Source organism: Artibeus jamaicensis, unplaced genomic scaffold, assembly GCF_021234435.1.
Source record: "Artibeus jamaicensis isolate MK-2021 breed Jamaican fruit bat unplaced genomic scaffold, CSHL_Jam_final scaffold_1031, whole genome shotgun sequence".
NCBI lineage: Eukaryota > Metazoa > Chordata > Mammalia > Chiroptera > Phyllostomidae > Artibeus > Artibeus jamaicensis.
The window spans coordinates 1,721,766-1,742,964 of NW_026522026.1; the positions used below are offsets into that span (position 1 = coordinate 1,721,766).

General features: G+C 36.7%; 1 protein-coding gene across 1 annotated transcript in view; it reads right to left on the bottom strand.

Annotated features, from left to right (window-relative positions):
• Nucleotides 1-2,987: 2,987 nt before the first annotated feature.
• GC (GC vitamin D binding protein) overlaps nucleotides 2,988-21,199 on the bottom strand; it is a 36,713-nt gene continuing 18,501 nt past the window's right edge. The window contains exons 6-13 of the mRNA XM_037148613.2: nucleotides 20,980-21,074; nucleotides 17,095-17,224; nucleotides 15,750-15,952; nucleotides 14,228-14,357; nucleotides 13,690-13,787; nucleotides 11,520-11,652; nucleotides 5,605-5,659; nucleotides 2,988-3,158 (exon numbers count right to left, since the gene is read on the bottom strand). Of these exons, the coding sequence (XP_037004508.1) occupies nucleotides 5,624-5,659; nucleotides 11,520-11,652; nucleotides 13,690-13,787; nucleotides 14,228-14,357; nucleotides 15,750-15,952; nucleotides 17,095-17,224; nucleotides 20,980-21,074 (825 nt within the window). The 3' untranslated portion in view covers nucleotides 2,988-3,158; nucleotides 5,605-5,623. The remainder of the gene's footprint in view (nucleotides 3,159-5,604; nucleotides 5,660-11,519; nucleotides 11,653-13,689; nucleotides 13,788-14,227; nucleotides 14,358-15,749; nucleotides 15,953-17,094; nucleotides 17,225-20,979; nucleotides 21,075-21,199) is intronic.

Genomic DNA, 21,199 nt, shown 5'->3' on the forward strand with positions numbered 1-21,199 from the left:
GCAGGGAACATTTCACAGGTGGTTGTTTAAGAATCACCTGCAGTGTGAGTTAGGAATCCAGAAAAACACGGAATGCCAGTACTGCCACCTGAAGGACTTTAAACCTTGTAAAGGACAACAAAAATAACAGATGGTTTCTGTGATGCTTAGATTTTATGCGTCAGCTTGGCTAGACTACGGTGCCCATTGGTTTAGCCAAGGATCAGTCTAGACGTTGCTTTCAAGATGTTTCGTAGATGTGATTAACATCTATTACCAGCTGTCTTTAAGTAACGATGCTGTGCATGGGCCTCATCCAATCAGAAGAAGGCCTTAAAAGCAGCAGCTGAGGGTTTGAAAAGAATTCTCCTTTGAGACTGTAACACCGGCACCTAGTGGGTTTCCACACCGTTGGCCTCCTTACTGACTTCAGACGCGCCAGCTCCACAACTGGGTAAGCCGATTCCGTACATTTCTCTCTCTGTCTCCTATTATTTTTATTTCCGAGGAGAACCCCAGTGGATATGGTGCAAATGCCATTCTTAGAAACAAAGTAGAGCTTTGTTTGTTTTTATCCTAGTGAGGACCCAGGTGTTCAAAAGAAGGTGATATACAAGCTATAAAAATATGAGGGCTACTTATATAACCGACATTACCCCATCAAATAGGCTGTGGTTGAGAAGGAGATTCAGAAACTTCTTTACTGCTGGGAAACACTTAGGAAGTAAACCTAGATTTGGACAATGTCTCCTCAGAAGGTCTCGGCTTCCTTTGAAATGAAACAAATGAAGACGTAATTATGCATATAAAGTCTAAAGTTAAAAAACTTCTCTACCCAGATGATGGAATATTTGGGTCAGTGATTCTTAATATGAAAAACTGGTAGAAGGTGTTCAGAGTTCCCTGTAAAATATATCCAGGGGAACCATGAAAATACTCCTTCAAATAATTATGTCATATTTATTGAATACTTTGTGACAAAAAATCACCCAGTTCTACCTGCTCAGGCATAAAAATACTTGACTAAAATGGACTCATTTTTAGTAGTAATTGAATATTTGTAAATGTAATTTCTTAAATAAGAGCAGCAGGATTTCCCAAAAGTAATTTCTCAGAGCAATAATTCTGGTGATATCCAAAGAAAAGGGGTCATGGTTAAATTTAGGAAAGAGTAAATTGTATACAGCAAATTGTGGCTCTTCAAGGGCAATGTATTGGGTTGGCCTGAAAGTTTATTATGTTTTCTCCTGTATGATGGCTTTAGCAATGCTTAGTTGTCTTTGACTTCATTCGAAACAATTTTATTAGATTGTTTTCTGACAGCTGTTGTATCGGCATGCAATTAAAAATAAAACTTAAAATTGGCGAATTTTTGTGTAGTCATTTTGATATTGAAGATGGAAAAAATATGAAACACTTTCAGTGTATTATGCTTTATGATTTCAGGAAAGGTAAAAATGCAACTGGAACACAAAAAAATAGATTTGCACAGTATATGTGGAAGGTGCTGTGACCGATTGAATTGTCAAAAGTGGTCTGTGAAGTTTCTCGGTACTATTGACATATTGGCAAAGTCATTCTTTGCTATGTAGATATCTTACAGATTGGAAGATGTTTAGCAGCACCCCTGGCCTCTACCCACTAGAAGCCAATAGATATCCTCAAAAATATCCAAAATAGCAGATAGCAGACATCCTCAAAATATCCAAATCAATAAAGTTATTGGTGAAAATGAAAAATGTCTTTTGTGTTATGGAAAAACAGAACAGACTTTTTGGCCAACTCAGTACTGTATTTGTTTTCAAAATAAATTTGATTAGGAAACACATTCTTCAATTATTTCCATTAATCTTGCATAGAGGTTGGAAACGACAGCCAAGTCTCTGAGTTTCTCACTAATGCTATTATGTCCACTTGCTTTTATTCAGTCTCATTCTCTTCATGTTTTGTCAGTAAGACTTCTCAGAGGTCATGTTGAAGCTTCAGCAATATAGTTTTGAAAGCAAAAAATAATTTAAAAAAATTTTAAATGCTGCCTAAATATAGTTTGTTGCTTTCGTTACTTCGTGTCCTTTGATGCACTTCCCCATTTGAAGTTAATTTCCCATTTTGAAATCTCTGTGGGAGGCAGGTCTGTATCTTCTGCAGAAGCTGCTGGAAGCAGGCATTTTATTTATCAGTTCCTGGCAGCTAAAGACTTGAGTGCTTGACCTTGGTTTAGGTAGTGAAATGCTCCCTACTGGGACTTAAAATGTTGACGAGTGACCAGGGTGATTTTGGTTAATGCAACTCCAGTTATATTTGCTACAGAGAATGTTTCATCTCTCTAGATAACTCTACAAATACCATTAGATGAACTCAAATTCCTTGAGGCAATTAACTGTAAATATAGGTTTTTCTTGGCTTGTATTTGTTTCAGAGAGGTAGTTTTAATGAAAATAACAAACTTTCTTTCAAAGCAAAATATGTTAAGTCAGAACACCTTCATTTTCTCTGAGCAAAGAAAGCATGTGGAATATAATTTATAGTGTGTGTTACACACATATACATGGTTAATTAAATCAAGTGGAAATCAAGACGTTTTTAGAATTTTGACTCAATAAACTGCTCTTAAGAGTCTTTAGCAAAAATAAACTTGTTCAGGCCAATTTTTTTTTTTGCAAGGAAGATACTACCTAATTAACACCATATGGTTTGCAGCTGGGAGCAACAAATTCTCAGGAATTTTTTAGAAGTAAACTATCTTAGGCTATCTATGGTGGAAGGCTGGCTAACTTTTCCTTAATAGTGCCTAAGCCTGAGAGGCAATCAAGGCATGGAGCTTAGTGTGTGGGGAATGGTGAAGGGGGTGCTGAAAGCTGTGGATCAGCTTTGGACGCTGCTGGAGAGGCACAGCAGGGCTCTAGAAATAAGCAGGGGCTTGCGGGTGGGGGCTGCCCACTGCAGTGTCTTTGTGCAAACTACCGGCGCAGTGTCGAAGGTCAGCATCGTAACGTCATCCTCAGGCATTTGTGGTTTGCATTCTATTTCAATTTATTTTGATAGCAAGTCATTGTACTTATCATCGTACAAAGGTATGGAGGCTGATAAAAACCAGGGAGTACCTGGTCGTCCCCCCTGGAGCTTGGCTCTGCCTGGGATAGGCCTCAGGTGTTTCCAGGACGGTTCCAGCTTTCAATCTAGGAGAACCATGGAAATAAATGTTAGAAAAACAGAGCTATTGGGCAGCAATCATAATACTGCATGACAGTCAAGTTATTTTTATGTTCAAAGATGAACCTGTCTGGCGTGACCCACACGTCCACTGTGGCCACCTAATGAGTCAGAGTAAAAAAAGTAGGAGAGTCCCAAGACCTGCATATAAAGCCATCACATAGGTTAAGGTACCTTATACACCTCTTTCTTCAATAATGTGTGTAACTTCCTACTTTATGAAAGTGAATATTCACTGCCAGAGCGGGGGAGGAGACAAAACAGCAACACTGGCAAATGGGCCTCCCCCCGCCCAGTTCCAGTAAAGAGATTGAGATAATAGTTTAGTTTGGTCATTGCGTTTTAGTGAAACAGAATGAGAGTTGCTATCAGATCACCTGCTTCGTAATGAGGCAAACCTGTCTTCCCCTTGATTTTTCCTTTTTCTAAGACAGTACAGAGTTGAATCAAAACTCTATTTGCACAGTGAAAGAAATTCCATATTTCATTGTTTTCCATAAGTTTGGCCTTGGAGTGTGGTTTCTCTCACAGCGTAAGCACCTGGTGGTGCTGAGTGTGATTCTAGTATTTCAGGTATTTTCTTTCAACCTGACTCTGCAGTGTGAGCCAACTTCTCCATCCTTGGCAACCCAGGAAATACTAATTGCTTCCACAACTGAAGGAAATAAAAAGATAACTGGCTTTGTGGGACTTATTAAGAGACAGTAATTCTCTCTCCAATGGGCATGAAAATGTGGCCACAATCAATTCTGGAGCTTGAAGAAAAATTGACCAAAGGGACCGGTAACTGCAAGGATGACAACTCAGGTTTATAATAAGACTTTAGTTAAGAGTGAAACCATTGAGGGGAAGATGTGAATTATAGGTGTGCCTAAGAACAGGAATGCCTGGGACGATGGCTTCAGCTTTTATAAGCTGTTTAAATCTCTGAAGAGGAACAGGGTTTCATTGAAAAGAAACACCTCATCGGCCAGAGTTGGTTTAATAGCTCTAGGAACTAAGGAGAAAGTTTCCTCTTAGAATTGTGTGAGGCCATAGTGGTCACCCAAGTCAAATTCTCTCCTGAGAGCAGGATGTGGAGGGAAAGCTCACAGTTCCAGAGTGCGATGACTAAGCCCCGTTCCACACATGGATTTTATTTTTTAGCTTGCCTTTGCAACACAAGTGGTCTGGATAGATTTTGTGGTCAGGAAATTTCATGTAACTTAATCTTTTAAAAGAACCTATTATGCCTCTTTGTCAAATAGACACCTGAGATTTAGCACCCAAACTCCCTTCCCTCCAAATAGCTTTAGTGACTGCTTCACACTGAACAGCTTGGGCCACTTCTGCCATTGGACAGCTAACCTGTTACAGTAAGAGAAAAATCACAGAAGCAGCAGTAGCAGGGAGAGCAACTTTGCTAGTATTACTGCTATTATTTCTATACATTTTATAGACACATTCTCAGTCATCACAACAATACTGAGAGGTAGCTATTATAATTTTTGGTTTTACAAAAAAAAAACCCTTATGCTTTAGGGAATTGAGATAACTCATTCAGGTTCACAAAGATAGATAGTTAGAATGGGGATTCTTATCCAGATTGGCTAATTCCAAAAATAAGTTTCCTTGACTAGCCCCATTGGGCCCAATACTTCCTCTCAGTGTTTTTTGTTTTGTTTTTTTACTGTTTCAGATAATTTGCATAGTTGAGAGGTGAAAACCGGAATATGATGGAATGATTTAATTTCACTTGTCAATAGCTTTTGCATCTATCTCATTTTGTGGGAACTTGTCAGTAAATCAGAAAAATGAAAATTTCACATCATTGAAAATCCCCAACTCAATTAAGATCTAAGATAAACTGAAACCATTATTTCTATAAATTTGTAAATCTCAGGAATAATATTAAACTGAATACAGTTAAATCTAGGGAGAAAATTTTTTGTTGAAATATACAAAGTCGAGGTCATCTTCAGTTTAAGGCATGGAATTTTGTCACATGTAATATCCGAAAGAGGCAAGTGATAACATTTCAATAGTATTGTTTTAAGAATGCCTCTTTTCTCCTAAGAACACTGCTGTGTTATCTTTAAGACTTGATGAACTCTGTCTTGAACTCATTTTTTTCTATCAAATGCATCAAAATCCCTGAAATGATCTTCATGCTGTCATTATCTTAGCTATGAGGTTATGACAGATATTGTCCCAGACTGGGGACCCAGATTCTAGTTCTAAATGTGCTAGAAGTTGGTTGCATATACTTGGGTAAGCTCCTTAACTTTTCCAGATGCTTAATACTCTCATCTGTAAAGTAAGTTTGAATGGCTAATAGAACAAATAATTTAAAAGGGTCCTTCCCATTCTGTGATTTTTAAAATACATTACACAAAGCTGGGTTTTCTCACTGCCTTTAAAACCAATACTTACCTAAAATAGTTCATATGCATCAGGACTGCAGGGTACTTTTCATTTCAGCATCAATCTGAAAATTTTTTTAAAAAGTTATGTAATTATTCATAAATATTTTATTTGTAGACAATTAGATTGTGAAGGTAAACAATTTAAACCTTCATTAGAGAAAGGTTTTCTTGTTAAAATGCAGTTTTATATTGAACTTTTATTGGCCAGCCTTCATATTTACTTAGTTTTACAAGTCCCTGCCCTTGGACAATTTAGAGTCTTCTATGAAAAACAGACAAGAGAAAAAGGGCTAATTACTGGGTGTGCACAGAGTGTTAGGGGGCTTGAGTGCCAGAGAAGTGTTCCGGAGTGATATCTAAATTGAATTCTGAATCTTGATGACAGACAACCGGGTTACAGAATGAATATGGTGTAATACAGGAGAGGGGTCTTCATGCGCAAAAAGCCTTAAGGTAAGAGCAGGTTTAAAGAACTTAGGAAAACTGCAAGGAGTACAGGAGAGCTGAAGCAGGAAGAATGAGCAGTGTACGGGGATTGGGGGGGGGGTGGAGAGAACTGTACTTGAACAACAGTAAAAAATACATTAAAAAAGCAAGAATAGATCAGGCTTGAGAGGAAAACAATGGTCCAAATTGTCTTGATTAAAGAAAATAGACTTCAATTTAGAAGCAATGTAGAGCAATTAGAGGAACATATTAGCCATTTTGTGTTCGACAAATGTTATTTTGACATCAGTATAGAGATGGGATTGGGCGTGTGGCCTTGTGGGTGACTGGAGATGAGAGACCAATTGGGAGGTAGTAATCAGGCAAAAACAGATTGCCTAAATTTAAGTATTAATAATGCAGAAAAAGTTTGGGGGTTTATTGAGAGATTTTGAGAAGTTAGAATTGATAGGATTTGGAATATGTTTGGATGTGTATAGAAAAAGAGAAGAAATTAAGGATCACTTTATTTTAAATCTTAGATAATAAATGAATGATAGAGAAGGTTTTGGGGGAATATTTTGGCCATATTAACACTGAATTTCTTCTGGGACAATAGAGTCCTTAATCATCTAAATAAAAAGCTTGGTACAGAGGGGGGAGACCCTGCCTGGAGGTAGAGATTTGGAGGTTAAAGGCATGTCCATAGATGAGAACACTTGGGGAAGAGGTCATGTCATGTAAAGTGAAGAAGACCATGAAACACAATCTCTGGGAAACAGAAGTGGAAGGTGTGGGTAGAGAGGGTGATATGCCACAGAACGAGGACGCAAAGAATCACGGACGCATAAAAGGTGGAACGTGACCGTGGAATTCAGTAACACTACTGGCCTGGTGTCACTTTTGCTATTTTAACAGTAATTTTGGACTTTGTACCAATAGGTAATAACGTTTTGATCTCAGTACTTTGCTTTCTTTATTAGCTAAATCAGGGCTGAAGCCTGACAATGACATGGAGGGCAACAGATTCATGTGGAATAAACTTAAGATTTTCCTAACATCACGTAAACTCATAGGTCTCCTTCAACCCATCTGTAAAAGGACAGTTAACTCGGTACCTAATATTTAGAAGTGTTTTTGATCATTCTATAAACACATATAAGGCTATTCTGTTTTAAAAGGCCATTAATATTCTGCTTCACAAATACTATTGATGTCATAAATGCTAGTTATGACATTGAGTGTCACAAAGTCTTGCTAAACTGAGAGGGAAATTCTAGTGGGTGGGCCAACTCTTTACAAAATGCAGGAGAGAAAGAAAAATGGGGAGGTAGGAAAGGGATAAAAGAGGGGAAGACAGTCAGCCGCCTCTTTGCCTGGTGTCCACTTGACTGTTCCCATTTGTTTCTGTTTTCAAGATATTAATGATCAACTCCATGAAATAGTGGCTCTCTGAATATTTTGTAAAATTGTAGTTGATGCCCACTAGCACTCTGTTGAGACATCTTAGTGGAAGCATGGTAGTGAGATAACAGAAAAGTGCCTAGGATGCCCTGTCTGAGCAATTGTGAAGAGAGAAAAAATTCCAAGTCTAACTTTGCAATAGTATGTTTTTCTGCAGCCAGTGGAGCCCAGTGGCATAATAAAGAGTGCACTGGTGAAGCCAGAAGAAAATTACAGTGATTGTTCTATTTTCTGATCATTTCAAGGTTAGGGTGAGAGTAAGGCTAAGTTATTTCATAAGAAACAAAAATATGATTCAAAAGGCCCTTCTGCCACTCTTCCAGTGACTGTGCCAAGTATATTTAGAATGGCAGATGGAGGTGGATTTCAGGTTAGAAATGACTTGGAGGGAGTGAGTTTTACTTTTAAGGAAAATAATTGTCAAGCAAATGTTGGACAAACAGATTTAATGATAAATTTTTAATCCACATATTACAGGACAAGGGGGACAAATATTCATACTAAGCATTGAGAATTTTAAAGTGAGTGCTGTTCTATCAGATTTTGCCAGAACATGAAGTTAAAGCAGAGGCGATCTTGCTTACCTAGCTATGAGATCAATGGGCAAAGAAAACCAGAAAGTTTGATAGAAACCTGAGAGGGTCTGTCTTCAAGTGTTCTAAATGATCACATGTGCCCCAGTGTCTTAACAACCCCATTCATCTCACTGTCCTTTAGCAATTGCTGACAGACTGGCTACTCGGCAGCACCACTGCTATAAATTTACTGGTTATAAAGCCAGAAAACAAAGTTACAAACTTGTTTTATTATTGCAGTTGACAGTAGTTTTTAAATGGCAATGTGTTAAAATGAAATATATGCTGAAAAGCAACTAAAAAAAATGAGAAGCAAGACACTTGAAGGAAAGAAGCTTGCATTTTGTGCATACCGCTGTTTGTGTTGTGTGACGTCAAAAAAGGAAAGTGTGCATTTACTATTTTGTTGTTGTTGATATTTAGAGATGGAAGGAGGTAGGGGCAGAGAGAGACAGACATCAGTTTGTTGTCCTACCCATTTCTGCATTCATTGGTTGATTGTGTACGTGCCCTGCGCGGGGTGGGGAACCATCCCACAACCCTGGCATTAAAGATCAGGATGATGTTCTAACTAACGGAGCTACCCGGCCAGGGCCAGGAAAGTGTATATTTAGCCAGAGATATTGGGGACTGAGGGAGAGTTACAAAAGTGATATATTTGACAGACTATAAATACACATTTAGGCATTTCCCCTTTTTTCAGTAATTAGACTCTCAAAGAAAATTCTGCTGATTTTATTTTTATGGGATAAAACCTAAATTTACCTGTTAGATTACTAAAAGCAAACTGGTAGTAAAGGAAGGAACTGCTCAATTTAGTTGTTTAATGCTAAACATTTTAATGTTAATATGATGAAAATTAGCTCTTTTGGTTTTTTTGTTTAGAATTTTATTTGGTTTGAATTTTAATAAAAAGAAAAATATCTGTTTCTCAGCAGAATTTAAAGAATGAGCACTGATTCTACTGTACTCATTTCATCTGGAATTCTTTTATTTTATTTTTTAAATTATTTTTCAACTACAGTGTTCTGTCTTTTACTCCCATCCCAGCCCACCGCCCATGCCCCCCACCTCCCTCCCATTTCCACCCTTCTTAGTTGTTGCCCATGGGTCCTTTACACTAGTTCCTGTAATCATTTCATCTGGAATTCTGACTCTACAAATTGTTACAAAGGACACTAGCAATTAGATTTGTAACTGGAGGAAAAATGTAGAAACTGAAAGAGAAATTAATCTCTAAGGGTACAAAGGAAAATGAACGAGATGTTGTAAAATTTGTCAGTTTGTCAAACTGATTAAGACTTGTTAGGCACTATCTAGTAAAAAGCAAAATAAAACCTCATTAAAATATTAAGACAATTTGTAGGCATACCTCCAGATTAAAAAAAATACTTTACACCAGTTAATTTTTAAAAAGTCACTTCAAGTATAGAAAGGCTGCTAATGGGAACAGCGAGTAGACTTTTTTCTGGTTGATAGAGGAAGACAGACTAGACTCAGCAGAAATTATGAGGGGATGTCATGGCTAAATTGTAAGAAGCAATATTCTCATCAGTGAAGCTTTCTGGCAGTGAAATAGACTACCTGTAAGGAGAAAATAGTACAGGTGTTTAAGTGGAGGCTGAATGGTCTCTGAATGAAATTACTGACTGAAAAATTATACTAGATGATCTTTATAGTCTTCCTATGTTTACGTTTAAATTTTTTTTAAAATTAGGTTCTTGGACACTTTCAATACGCTCTAATAGAACAGTAAATAATTAAAACTGGGGGAGCCAGTTTTCATGAAATGAAATGAGGCTGTGTTGCTTTCATGTTTTAATAAATGGATAAAAAATTCATATGACTTCTTGGGGGGCACATTCTTTAACTTATAGTGAAAGTTTCTAATTGGCATTATATCATTAGCCCAAGTGGTATTTACTTTTACATTATAGGTAAATTATTTTGTGTGCAAAAAATGAGTCAAAATGTATTATAAATGCGTGTTCTCAAACACAAGAGAAACCATCATAAACACTCAGAAAATCTCAGCCAACACCAGAGTAGGGGAGCAATGCAACTTAATATCATGAACTTCAGAAAGAGGAAGACAAAGGGAGAAAACATTTCGATAAGGCACATAGGTGGTCTTAACCCTGCATCTACACTGCAGACATGGAATGGGTGAGACAACAGAATTCTTGTAATTGTCACTAATATTTCCAAGTTAGCAGTAATAGTGAAATAAAGTGTTGCCCTAACCTTTGACTCTTCTCAACAATTGAATTGACTGCTAAATAGTTACAGGTCAAATGGATGATGTGAACAAATGAGCCAAATGTGCATGAAAAAAGGTAACAAACATCTGCCCATGGAAAAGGATAGAAACTGACTTGGAGAAAGACCTTTTGTAAGATATGCAACAAGAAGTCAGAAAAAGTGCAGACCAGGCCCACTGATGACGGAGCCGCACAGCCTAGGCTGGGCCCTCCTTCCTCACACCTTCGGTCCACACAAAGATGGAACAGGAGCCTCACATTAGTTTTGGAGGAGAGAACCAATAAGCTCAGATGCAGTGAAAGGCATATACTAATTTACCTACTATCAGAAAATAAAAGGTCTGGCTGGAACTTAACAAGGTAAAAAATAAATGATCTGGTAACTATGCAACTACATTTAAGAGAGAAAGGGGACTACAGAGAAGGGGGTAGGAGAGGAGGGAGGCATCTAGGGGTTGAGGGTGAGAATCATATTTAAAGAAAGATGAACCCAAGAAATAACAAATTAAAAGTGGGGAAGGAAATTGGAAACTATTAGCTCAATTTTCTTTATCTTTTGGCATTGGAAACCAACTGAGAGTATCTAGAAGAAAAACTTGTAATTAAAAATAACTCCAACACTTTAATATTAATATATTTTTTAATTTTTAGAAAATAACTGCTATGGTAAAGAAATGTGTGATCTTTAGTAATTAAGTTGCATCTCCTTCTCTTGTGTTACATTAAAACAAAAATTTTATAATTAAGAGAAGGTATGGTATAATCTGTTTTTTTAAAAAGTATCTCTATTTTGTCAACCTACATAATTATATGAATACACATGAGTATATGAAATAAAATTTGCATGAAGTAGTTAACCACACTGTTAGATAGACTAATATTTCTGTTTTTTTCTTTCATTAAGAAAAGCTGTTAATAGGTACAACCTACAACTTGAAAAACACTACACTATACTTTGTTGCCTGTATTCACTTTTATTTAAAACTGTAAAATTTCCTAAGCTATGCAGCAATCTCAATTTGCTTTTAAATTAACATAACATCAAAAATCATTTTTTCTCACTTTAATTGTGAAGACAACAAAGTTATCATAGCACCAGGAAAAGGCATAATAGTATTTCAATAACAAAAAGAAACAAGCGAGTCACAGTGCCTAAGTCTTTACAAGTATCGTGCATGATCATTAAATCTTCTTACCGCGGAATCACAATAGAGGGGAGGTGAGTTTATGGAACAGCACTTGGAGGCAAAGTCTGAGCGCTTGTCAACCAGCTCTTCGAGTTCTGTGGCTGTGGCATCAGGCAACTGCGCTCTTAATCGTTCTGCCAGTCTGAAAGACCATTTTGGGGTAAGGTTTTACTCAGTGTATTCTATTGTATAAACGTTTCTAACGCAAAAGAGAGCCATTTCGGATCTGTTACAACAAAAAATGAAAATAGAAACACTTGCCCCTCTTAAGAAATGCATATCCGGGGAACTGTTTTTAGTGACTCAATTTGAGAATGGACAGTGAAATATACATGTCTTTTAAGATCATGAAAGGAAACATACAAACTGCTGCTGAATTCGAATTCCAGCCTTTCCCCTTTCATGCACTCAATTATATCATCTTGGATAACTTCCCCTTCTGTTTTTCTTAAACTTTCATCACCTGTCCAGTTCTAAATTTCAAGCTCCTTAAAGGATATTTCCCTTATAGACATTCATGCCACTTGTACACTTTCCCCCTCAATTTGCCTACTCAACTAGGGAAGGCTGAAACAAGATCAGGGACCTTCAGCTCTTGCTTTTCCCTCTACTATTAACCAGCTCTCCATCTCACTGTGAAGGTGGTGCTAGGATTTGAATTCTCTTGATTTGTTTCCAGTTTGAACTGTGTAGGATCTTGGTAATTCTCTACCCTCATGGTGGACAACTCAACCTGGTTTCATGACTTTCTCCAAGAGTACTTACCAGCCCAGTAGTAGGCACTGAGAGGTGGAAAAGACTGAACTTTATGTAGCGTTGGGTTTGGCAAGTGGATGCTGGGAAGGGATAAAGAGGGTCAGGGGGACTAGCTTGCTCCTAAAAGCATTATGGAAGTGAATTGGTTCCAGCCGGAAGGAGAAACAAGTGCGACCGGAAGGAACTCAGAGGATGGGAGAAGAAAGGAGGGAGGTGAGATTTCAAGTAGACTGGATTGCCTCAATCTTTCCTGATTTCATAACCTTAAATGGCAATTCTGCTACAGTGCATCTGGAGCAGATGCAATTGCTCCATGCAGTCCTGGAGTTCCCAACTGTTGGAACAGAACTTAATCTTGCATTATCTGTTTAACAATATGATATACTATACTACCTTCATACTATTCTGTTAACCACATAATTTTCTGATAATGGTTAAACAATTTGAATCTAAGGCTTTTGTTTTACTTTTTCTTCTTTCTTTTTCCTTTTTCATCTTTTTCTTTTATCAGCTTTCACAGTTGTGCTAAGGTTGATTTCATAGTGGTCATTGAAAAAGGTGTCCAACTTTGCAGATTCTTCAGAAAGGTCTTTTTGAAGAGTTTTATTTGTGCTGGAGGCCTGTGTTGTTCAAGATGATTGGAAATAAAGCTAAGAAATCTACTTAATGAAATTGAGAATGTCATGGTCTTCTCAACAGACACACTTTCCAGGAACCCAGTAAAACTACATTCACTATTACGGCTCCTTATTTTAATGGTTAACACCTATTGGTAAAGAAATAGCTTCTCTTGATGGAGAAAAATGACTATTGTACCACATTATGGATGATCAATTCACATTTGTATTTGCTATTCATAGAGAATATATACTGGTGATGGATGATACCAGACTTACTTAATTGGAAATTTGGATCCTGTTGTCAGACAATATGATCTTCAGTTAGACAACATTTTCCAGCAGTTTTATAGTTTGTCTTTTAAAAATTTATTTTATTTTAATTTTTTTTTATTTAATTACTTTTCAAGGACAGTTTTCTATTACTCCCATCCCAGGCCACCCTGCCCTCTTATAGTTTCTTAATTATAGTATATAGCAACACCTACAGGTTGCTTTTGGGCAAAAATGTTGATAAAGTACAGAGTAATGTTTTTTTTAATCAAGTCCCCACAGATCTTATAATTTATATATTTTTGGCTGTGTTTGAACTGACCTCTCACCTGATATATGTGACTTCTTTCCACCAGAAGACTGTTTCTTACACAGATAATAGATTTTAACTACTTTTTAAAAACCTCTTTTAATTGAACCTCCTATTGTTGTTGCTCACTTAGCACATTTTAAGTCTTCATCTATGCTTTCAGATCACAGTTGTAGGCTAATATTGATCAATTTGGAGGACACAGCTAGAAAAAGTCCCTTACTTTTTCTTGTATTCAGTAAATGTGTTTTCTGAATAATCTGCACATAGTTCTTGTCCCTTGTCAATGAGAGAAGATAGTTCCTTCTTCAGTTGAGGGATCTGTAAGAAAATAATAATCACATAAAGATATTTATCTTAGCACTGCTCTGGGAGGCATTCAATCAACTCTGTGTAGCATGTGAGTATGAGTGTTTAATCTACACCAGACATTAGCAAATATTTTCTGTATAAAGCAAGATAGTAAATATTTTAGTCTTTGTAAGCCATACATAGTTTCTGTTGTAACTACTTAACTCTGCCATTTTGGCACAAAAGCAGCCATGAATAATGCATAAACAGTGAGCATGGTTTATGTATGAACACTGAAATTTGGATTTCATATAACTTTAATGTCATGGAATGCTAATCTTTTTGTTAAAGGCCATTTAAAGATGTAAGGCTGTATGAAGACAAGCACCACTCCAGATGTGGAGCGTGAGCTCCAGTGTGTCGGCCCTTCATCTAGACCAAGGCTGATGGAGAAATCGAGCAAAGTGTACCTTAGCATTCAAACAGGCAGTAGAATCTTCAGAGTCACAGCATTCCTGAAGGCTTTTCAGGGTTGGCTCAAGTGCTTTACTGAGAAATACTTCTGGAACATGAGTCCTCCTAGCAAGTTCAAATGTGTACCTGGCATGAGAGAGAGAGATATACTTCAACATCCAGGAGTATCTTTGTGGGTCTGTGTCACATTTTGAAATTTTACATCCACAACCAAGGCAGGGCACCTGGTTTATGCATCTTTAATTAAAAATAAAAGATTTAGCTAAAACTGAATCCAAGTCAATAGTTTTAGAATTAAAAAACAATATTCTCACTGAAATGCAAGTTATTAATGGTTGCTTTGAAGTTATTACTGAATGAAATAATAGTTCAGTACTGAATATCTTAGTTCAGTAATTAATACTGAACTAAAGGTCTGAATGTACTATATGAGGGGGACCCCAAAATCTAGAATTTATTTATAAAAAATTGCATGTTTATTCTTAAAATTTTAAACTTGAGCCACCTTCACAGAACTCTCCACTTGATGTAATACACCAATTGAGACTTTTTTCCACTACTCAAAACAGTTTTTGAACTCAATTTTTTTATGCCTTTAATGCTTCTGCCATTTTTTATATCATCTCTTCCACATCAGCAAAACCTTTCCCTTTGAGAACATTTTTCATCGGGGGGGAAAAATCACCCAGGGTGAGACTGGGTGGATAGGGAGGGTGGGGCATGGGGTCATGCCATTTTTGGTTAAAAACTGGTGAACACTCAGCACAGTGTGGGTGGGTGTGCTCATAAATCACCCACCATGAAATCAGCACATGTGTTGCAAGAGTCTTCAAAAAAAAAATTCACTAAAGCAAAATGCAGCTTCTCACAATAATACCAGCTGGTATTGATGTATGTGGGCTCCTAGAACACTCATCTAGCACAGGGAGCCTGTACTACAAGGCATTTTGGGAGGGTCCTCTCTCTCTCTCTCTCTCTCTATATATATATATATATATATATATGTGTGTGTATATATGTATGTATATATATATACACACACATATATAAATAGTCACATACTATATAATACATATATATCTACTTCAAATGCATATGAAACTGTCCTTTATATAACTATAGCATAATTAATTTTATATAAAGCATCAAGTAGGTACTTAATTTCTGAGAAAATAGATTTGTGTAAATTGTTTCCTTAGCCCATTGCCATCTATGCATTTATAAAAACAGAGTATTTAGGCATTTAGGCATTTACAGCATTTCGGTGCAGTCCAAATTCTGCTCTCTGATACTGATAAATAATTTTCTGACCTGTTAATTCAACCTACTTGTGAAATAACTTTATGCCATGAATATGCATATCCTATTCATAATGGATACAACTCATCCTGCATTTATCATATCTCTTCTTAGTGAAGCTGCGTACAGGTTTACCATTTCTCCCCCTTCAAGTTTATTTGTCATTTATGCTCATGAATATCAACACTGTCAAGAACATTATAGATCAGTTCTACTCACTTATCTATGGCTTTGGTGTTGCCTTTGCCACAAACATCTTGACTGGTGGGCAACTCAACTTCCGGCAGCTCTGGTGGTTGGGCGGCTGGTGTGAAGTAAGTACACATAAAAATGTCCATAGGTGTTTTTTCTTGACAACAGTCCTCAAACTTAGTGTTCTTTGTGGATAAGTTGTCACAGATTTTCACTGTGTGTTCAGGCAGCTACAAAAGTAATTGTGATTTTATGCATTGTTAGTTTTCTGAGAAGTCCAACTAAAAATAAGGAAGGTTTACATAGGCTTAGCAGCCCTGGCATGGAATAAATATAAAAGTCAGTGGGAATGCTCTTAGAAAGTAAATCTGTAGAATATTTGTGGGGGGCCATTTGTCAATATATACTGAAAGCCTTAACATGTACAATTTGACTTCCAAGAATGTATCCTCATAAATTAGCTATAAGCCTATAAAAGACAGCATTACTTAAAATGTAAAAGGTGAAACACTGAAACCCAATAATACCCAGTACTCTTACTGGTTAAATATAATAAGGTATATCTAAAAGATTGACATAGTACATTCTATCTATCTGTCTATCTGTCTACCTAGAGCTGGGAGGTGGGGGGAGAGAGAGAGAGAGAGAGAGACAGACAGACAGATGGACACCAAGACCGACTAGCCATTATAAGTCAGATTATAGAAAAACACGTACTAACTCAGACATGTTTTCTTAATGGAAAAAGACCAGGCAGCACAATGTCACTGTTACCGTAGAGGTCCGTTATCGGAGAGTGGCATTTGTCAAAAGTAATTGTTCAAGTTCATAGCTACTTAAAAGTAGCAGGTAAATGAAAAATTGTGAAGTAAAAACTGAATGATCAAATTATGACAGGTATTCAATATAAGAAAAATCATCATTTCTAATAGTATAATTGTTGCAATATTGTCTAACAGAACTTTAATATGAAAGTTACTTGTATCTGTACTGCCTAATACTAGTGAGCATTTGAACTGGGGCTAGTGTGACTGAAGGACTGAAGTTTAACTTTTATTTAAGTTTTAGTATAATTAACTTAAACAAGCATAGGTGGCTAATGGATACGGTGCTGGGCTCTGCAGTTACACCAAGTTCTTGGGAATCAGAAATCCTTTTGTGTGCAGACTTGGATACTTACTAGCTGTGTGACCTTAATTATTGATCTTTGCTAATATTCTGTTCCCTCCTCCGCAAACTGGAGTTAGTGTATTTAAGTTTCACAGGATACCTGTGAGGATCATTCTGATGATTCATGTAAGAAGTAGCTCAGAAGAGTGTATACTCTCGCCGCTGAGCATGGGGCAGACGATGAGCAGGGGGATTCTCTTACCTCCTTGGCCATGCAGTCCTCAGAGGTAGACTCACAGCACTTGGAGAGGATTTTGGTAACATCCTCAGCTAGCGGCAAAACATCCTCCAGATCAGCAGTAGGTGCTTTTTGGGCTAATTTTATGAGATGGCTAAACAGTTAAAATAGAACTTGTTAGCTTACTCCGAATCTCAGTTTTTCCGGTTTCATCATGGAAACAAACACTGGAGAAATAGTACCATAGTTTCGACTCTTTGTCTTCAGCAGCTGCGTGCAACACATGGGCTATGCAATGGGTCCTCCGTGCTGAAGCTATCGCTCAACATCCCGCCATCCCCAGTGAAGCTTTTCAAATTTTCAGGACTTTTATGCAGCTTGTCTTTTGGCCAGATCTACATAGTTGAAGGATGGCTTTAAAACGTTAAATCTAAAATGGCAGTAAAAAAGCACTAACATCTCTCTATTCATAAGGCCAATGTGGTGTTTTTGGAGTCCCTCACACTTTTCTTAAATGTCTCTATAAATTTGCTTACAGACTACAGTATAAATAAAATGAGGAACGAAAGCTTATAACCCTAGATCAGAGTTAATAGATGTTGATGTTTTGGTGTGGAAACTTTAAGTATTTTATAAGGTTTCCAGGGTATTAAGTATTTTACAAAAAATTATGTTATACTACTGATAAATTTATTTTTTTTACTGAATGTATCAGAAATACTATGCTTTATATCATTAAATACTCTTTATTGTAATAAAAAAACACTTAACATGACATTTACCATCTTGACCATTTTTGTGTGTGGTTCAGTAATAGTAAGTAACTCTATACCACTGTAACATGTCTAGAAGTTTTTTGTCTTATGAAACCAGAACTCCCTCCTTGCCTGGTAAACACTGACTGCAGCCCCCCCCTCTTGACAACCACATTTTTACTTTACTTTCATGGTTTTCACTACTTTATATACTCCGTGTGACTGGAGTCATATGGTATTTGCTCTTTAGTGACTGCTCATTTTGCTCCATATAATGTTCTCAGTTTTATCCATGTCGTAGCATGCAATAGGGTTTTTAAGGTATATGCCACATTCTTTATTCATTCACCTGTCAGTGTACATTGGTACACTGACATTGGCTCTTGCCTCTTGGCAGTTGTGAATAATGCTGCAAGGAACATGGACGTGCAAATAACTTGAGATCCTGCTTTGCATTCCTAGAAATATATGTAGAGTGGGGGAAAAATAGGTTTTTTACAGGCATGAGTACATAAAACAGAGTTTATTTTTGTATTATTTTCCCATATGAACAACTGTAAACCTACTTTTGCCTCACCCTGTATGCAGCAATGGGATTGCTGAAGCACAGAGGAATTCTGTTCATTTTTTGAGGAAACTGCATTGTTTTCCATACTGACTGAGCCATTTTGCATTTTTACCAACAGGGCACAAGGACTCCAATTTCTTCACATTCTCCCTGACACTTGTTATTTTCTGCTTTTTTTTTTTTGGTAGTGGCAATCCTAATGGATGTGTTGTGGCATTGTGGTTTTGACTCATGTTTCCTCTATGATTAGTGCTGTTGGGCACCGTTTCACAGGCTAGTTGGCCATTTTTCTGTCTCCTTTGGGGAACTGTCTATTCAATTCTTTTTTTAAAATATTTTTATTGATTATGCTATTATAGTTGTCCCATTTTTTCTCCCCTTTATTCCCTTCCACCCTGCACACCCCCTCCCATCAGCATTCCCTCCCTTAGTTTGTGTCCATGGGTCATACATATAAGTTCTTTGGCTTCTCCATTTCCCATACTATTCCTAACCGCCCCCCATCTATTTTGTAGCTACCATTTATGCTTCTTATTCCTTGTACCTTTTCCCCCATTCTCCCTGCTCTGCCTCTCCACTGATAACCCTCCATGTGATCTCTATTTCTGTGAATCTGTTCCTGTTCTAGTTGTTTGCCTAGTTCTTTTTTGTTTTTGTTTTTGTAATCAGTTTATTCGGTATTTTGTTGTTGATTTGTAACAGTTCCTCATGCATGCTGGCTATTAAACCCTTACTAGAGACATGGTTTACAAATATTTTCTCCCATTCCATAGGTTGCCTTTTCACTATGTTTTTCTTTAATGCTCACAAGTTTAAGTTCAATGTATTCTTATTTGTCTATTTTTGCTTTTGCTGACTGTGCTTTGGGATTAATTCCAAGAAATCATTGCCAAATCCAATATCCTGAAGTTTCCCCTGTGGTTTTTTTTTTTAGGAGTTTTATAGTTTTAGGTTTAGATTTTAAATCCATTTCAAGTTAATTTTAACCTATGTAAGGTAAGGGTTCAACTTTATTCTTTTGCAAGTGACCATCCAATTTTCCCAGAACTACTTGTTGAAGAGACTGTCTTTTTTTTTTTTCCATGTGTAGTCTTGGCTCCTTTGTCAAAAATCATTTATCCAAATACGTAAGGGTTTGTTTCTGAGTTCCCATTGGTCTATATATCTTATACCACTACTACTGCATCTTTGATTATTGTTACTCTGTAGTATGTTTTAAAATGTATGAGGCCCCCAACTTTGTTCCACTTTTTCAAGGTTGTTTTGGATATATGGAGTCCCTTGAGATTCTAGTTGAATCTAGGATGACATTTTCTTTCCATTTCTGCAAATAAAAAGTGCCATTGACATATTAATAGGAATTGCATTGACTCTGCAGGTTGCTTTGGATAGTATGAACATTTTTAGCAATATTAGTTCTTCTAATCCATGAGCATAGAATGTCTTTCTATTCATTTTATATCTTCAATTTCTTTTAGTAATGTTTTGTAGTTTTCACTAATATTCCTTTACAATATAACTATAACAAACTGGTTTGCCTTTTCTCAGATGGATACACCATAACTGATTTAAGTATACACTCTATTCCAAGGACATTTAGAAAATATTTTTTCATATTTAAAAAAAAGGATACCAATATTTGTAGCTAAGTCTTTGTTCACATTCAATGATATTTCTTTTAGGTAATTTTCTAGACACTAATAACTACAAATTAATGATTATGATAGATATATCTTATAGGTCATTTTATATTAAAAATTCCTAAGCTCTACTTGCCAATGACACTATCTTAATGCCAAAGGAAAACTAAAGTGAGAAAACGCCACTTAATGCTTGAGTAGTTCTAATGGAAAACTGTTTTCAATGGACTAATGAAAGTAGTTTCTATTCTCTTGGGGGAAGCTTAAGATCTGGTGCCAACATAAAATAAATTTTTATTTCCATTAAATGAAAAAAGTTTGTGGATCAGAGTTAGAAGGAATTAAAGAGTGTTAATGCTGAAAAGATAAGCTAAAGCTGTTAAATCTAGGTGTCTGAGGAGGTATGAGGGAAGTATAGATGTAGAAAATGTCAGAATTAAAGCATGGGGTTAACAGTAGCCATACAAAAGTAAAAGCAAAAGTTACAAATAAAGTAGTTAAGTAATCTGTGTAAATTCACAAAGCTTAAGAGATACATGTTATATAGCACAAAGCTTCATATAATGAGAGTCAAAGAAGTCTGATTCAAAGACAAAAATGGGCAAAGAAAATTGCAGTTGATGGAAAAAATAATTTGTTTTCATATTTGTAGTATGTGCTGATACAAATTTTGAGGAAATAATTTCTCATGGTCTCTGTTTTCCCATATGAAAAGGTTTCCTATATGGAAAAGGTTAGGAGCAAATTTCATGTTTTACAACATAGCCTTATTTTCTATTGTTTACATTCTGCGTAGAGAAAAACTGGGTTATACTTTTGAGGATTGTTGGGCATAACTCTAGAGTCTATCTATTCCAACACAAGCACTCTCTTAGAGAACCCCGATATTGTGGGTAGGCAGGGCAGAATCAAACGGCTGCGCATCCTGGGGGCGCTTAATCCTTACCTGACCCTCGACTTCTCCTTCCCGTAAGCAGCATATTGTGAACAGATTCTATTTGACATAATGGTGAGAACTGATAAATGTTTAAGCTGGAGTCTCTGGAAAACAAATGAGAGAATCTCATTAGACAGTTGAGGTCCATGGAAAGCAGTGTGCAGGAGTGAACGGAGAGACTATCGATATCATGACTGTCTGTTTTAACGACTACAAAACTGAATTCTGA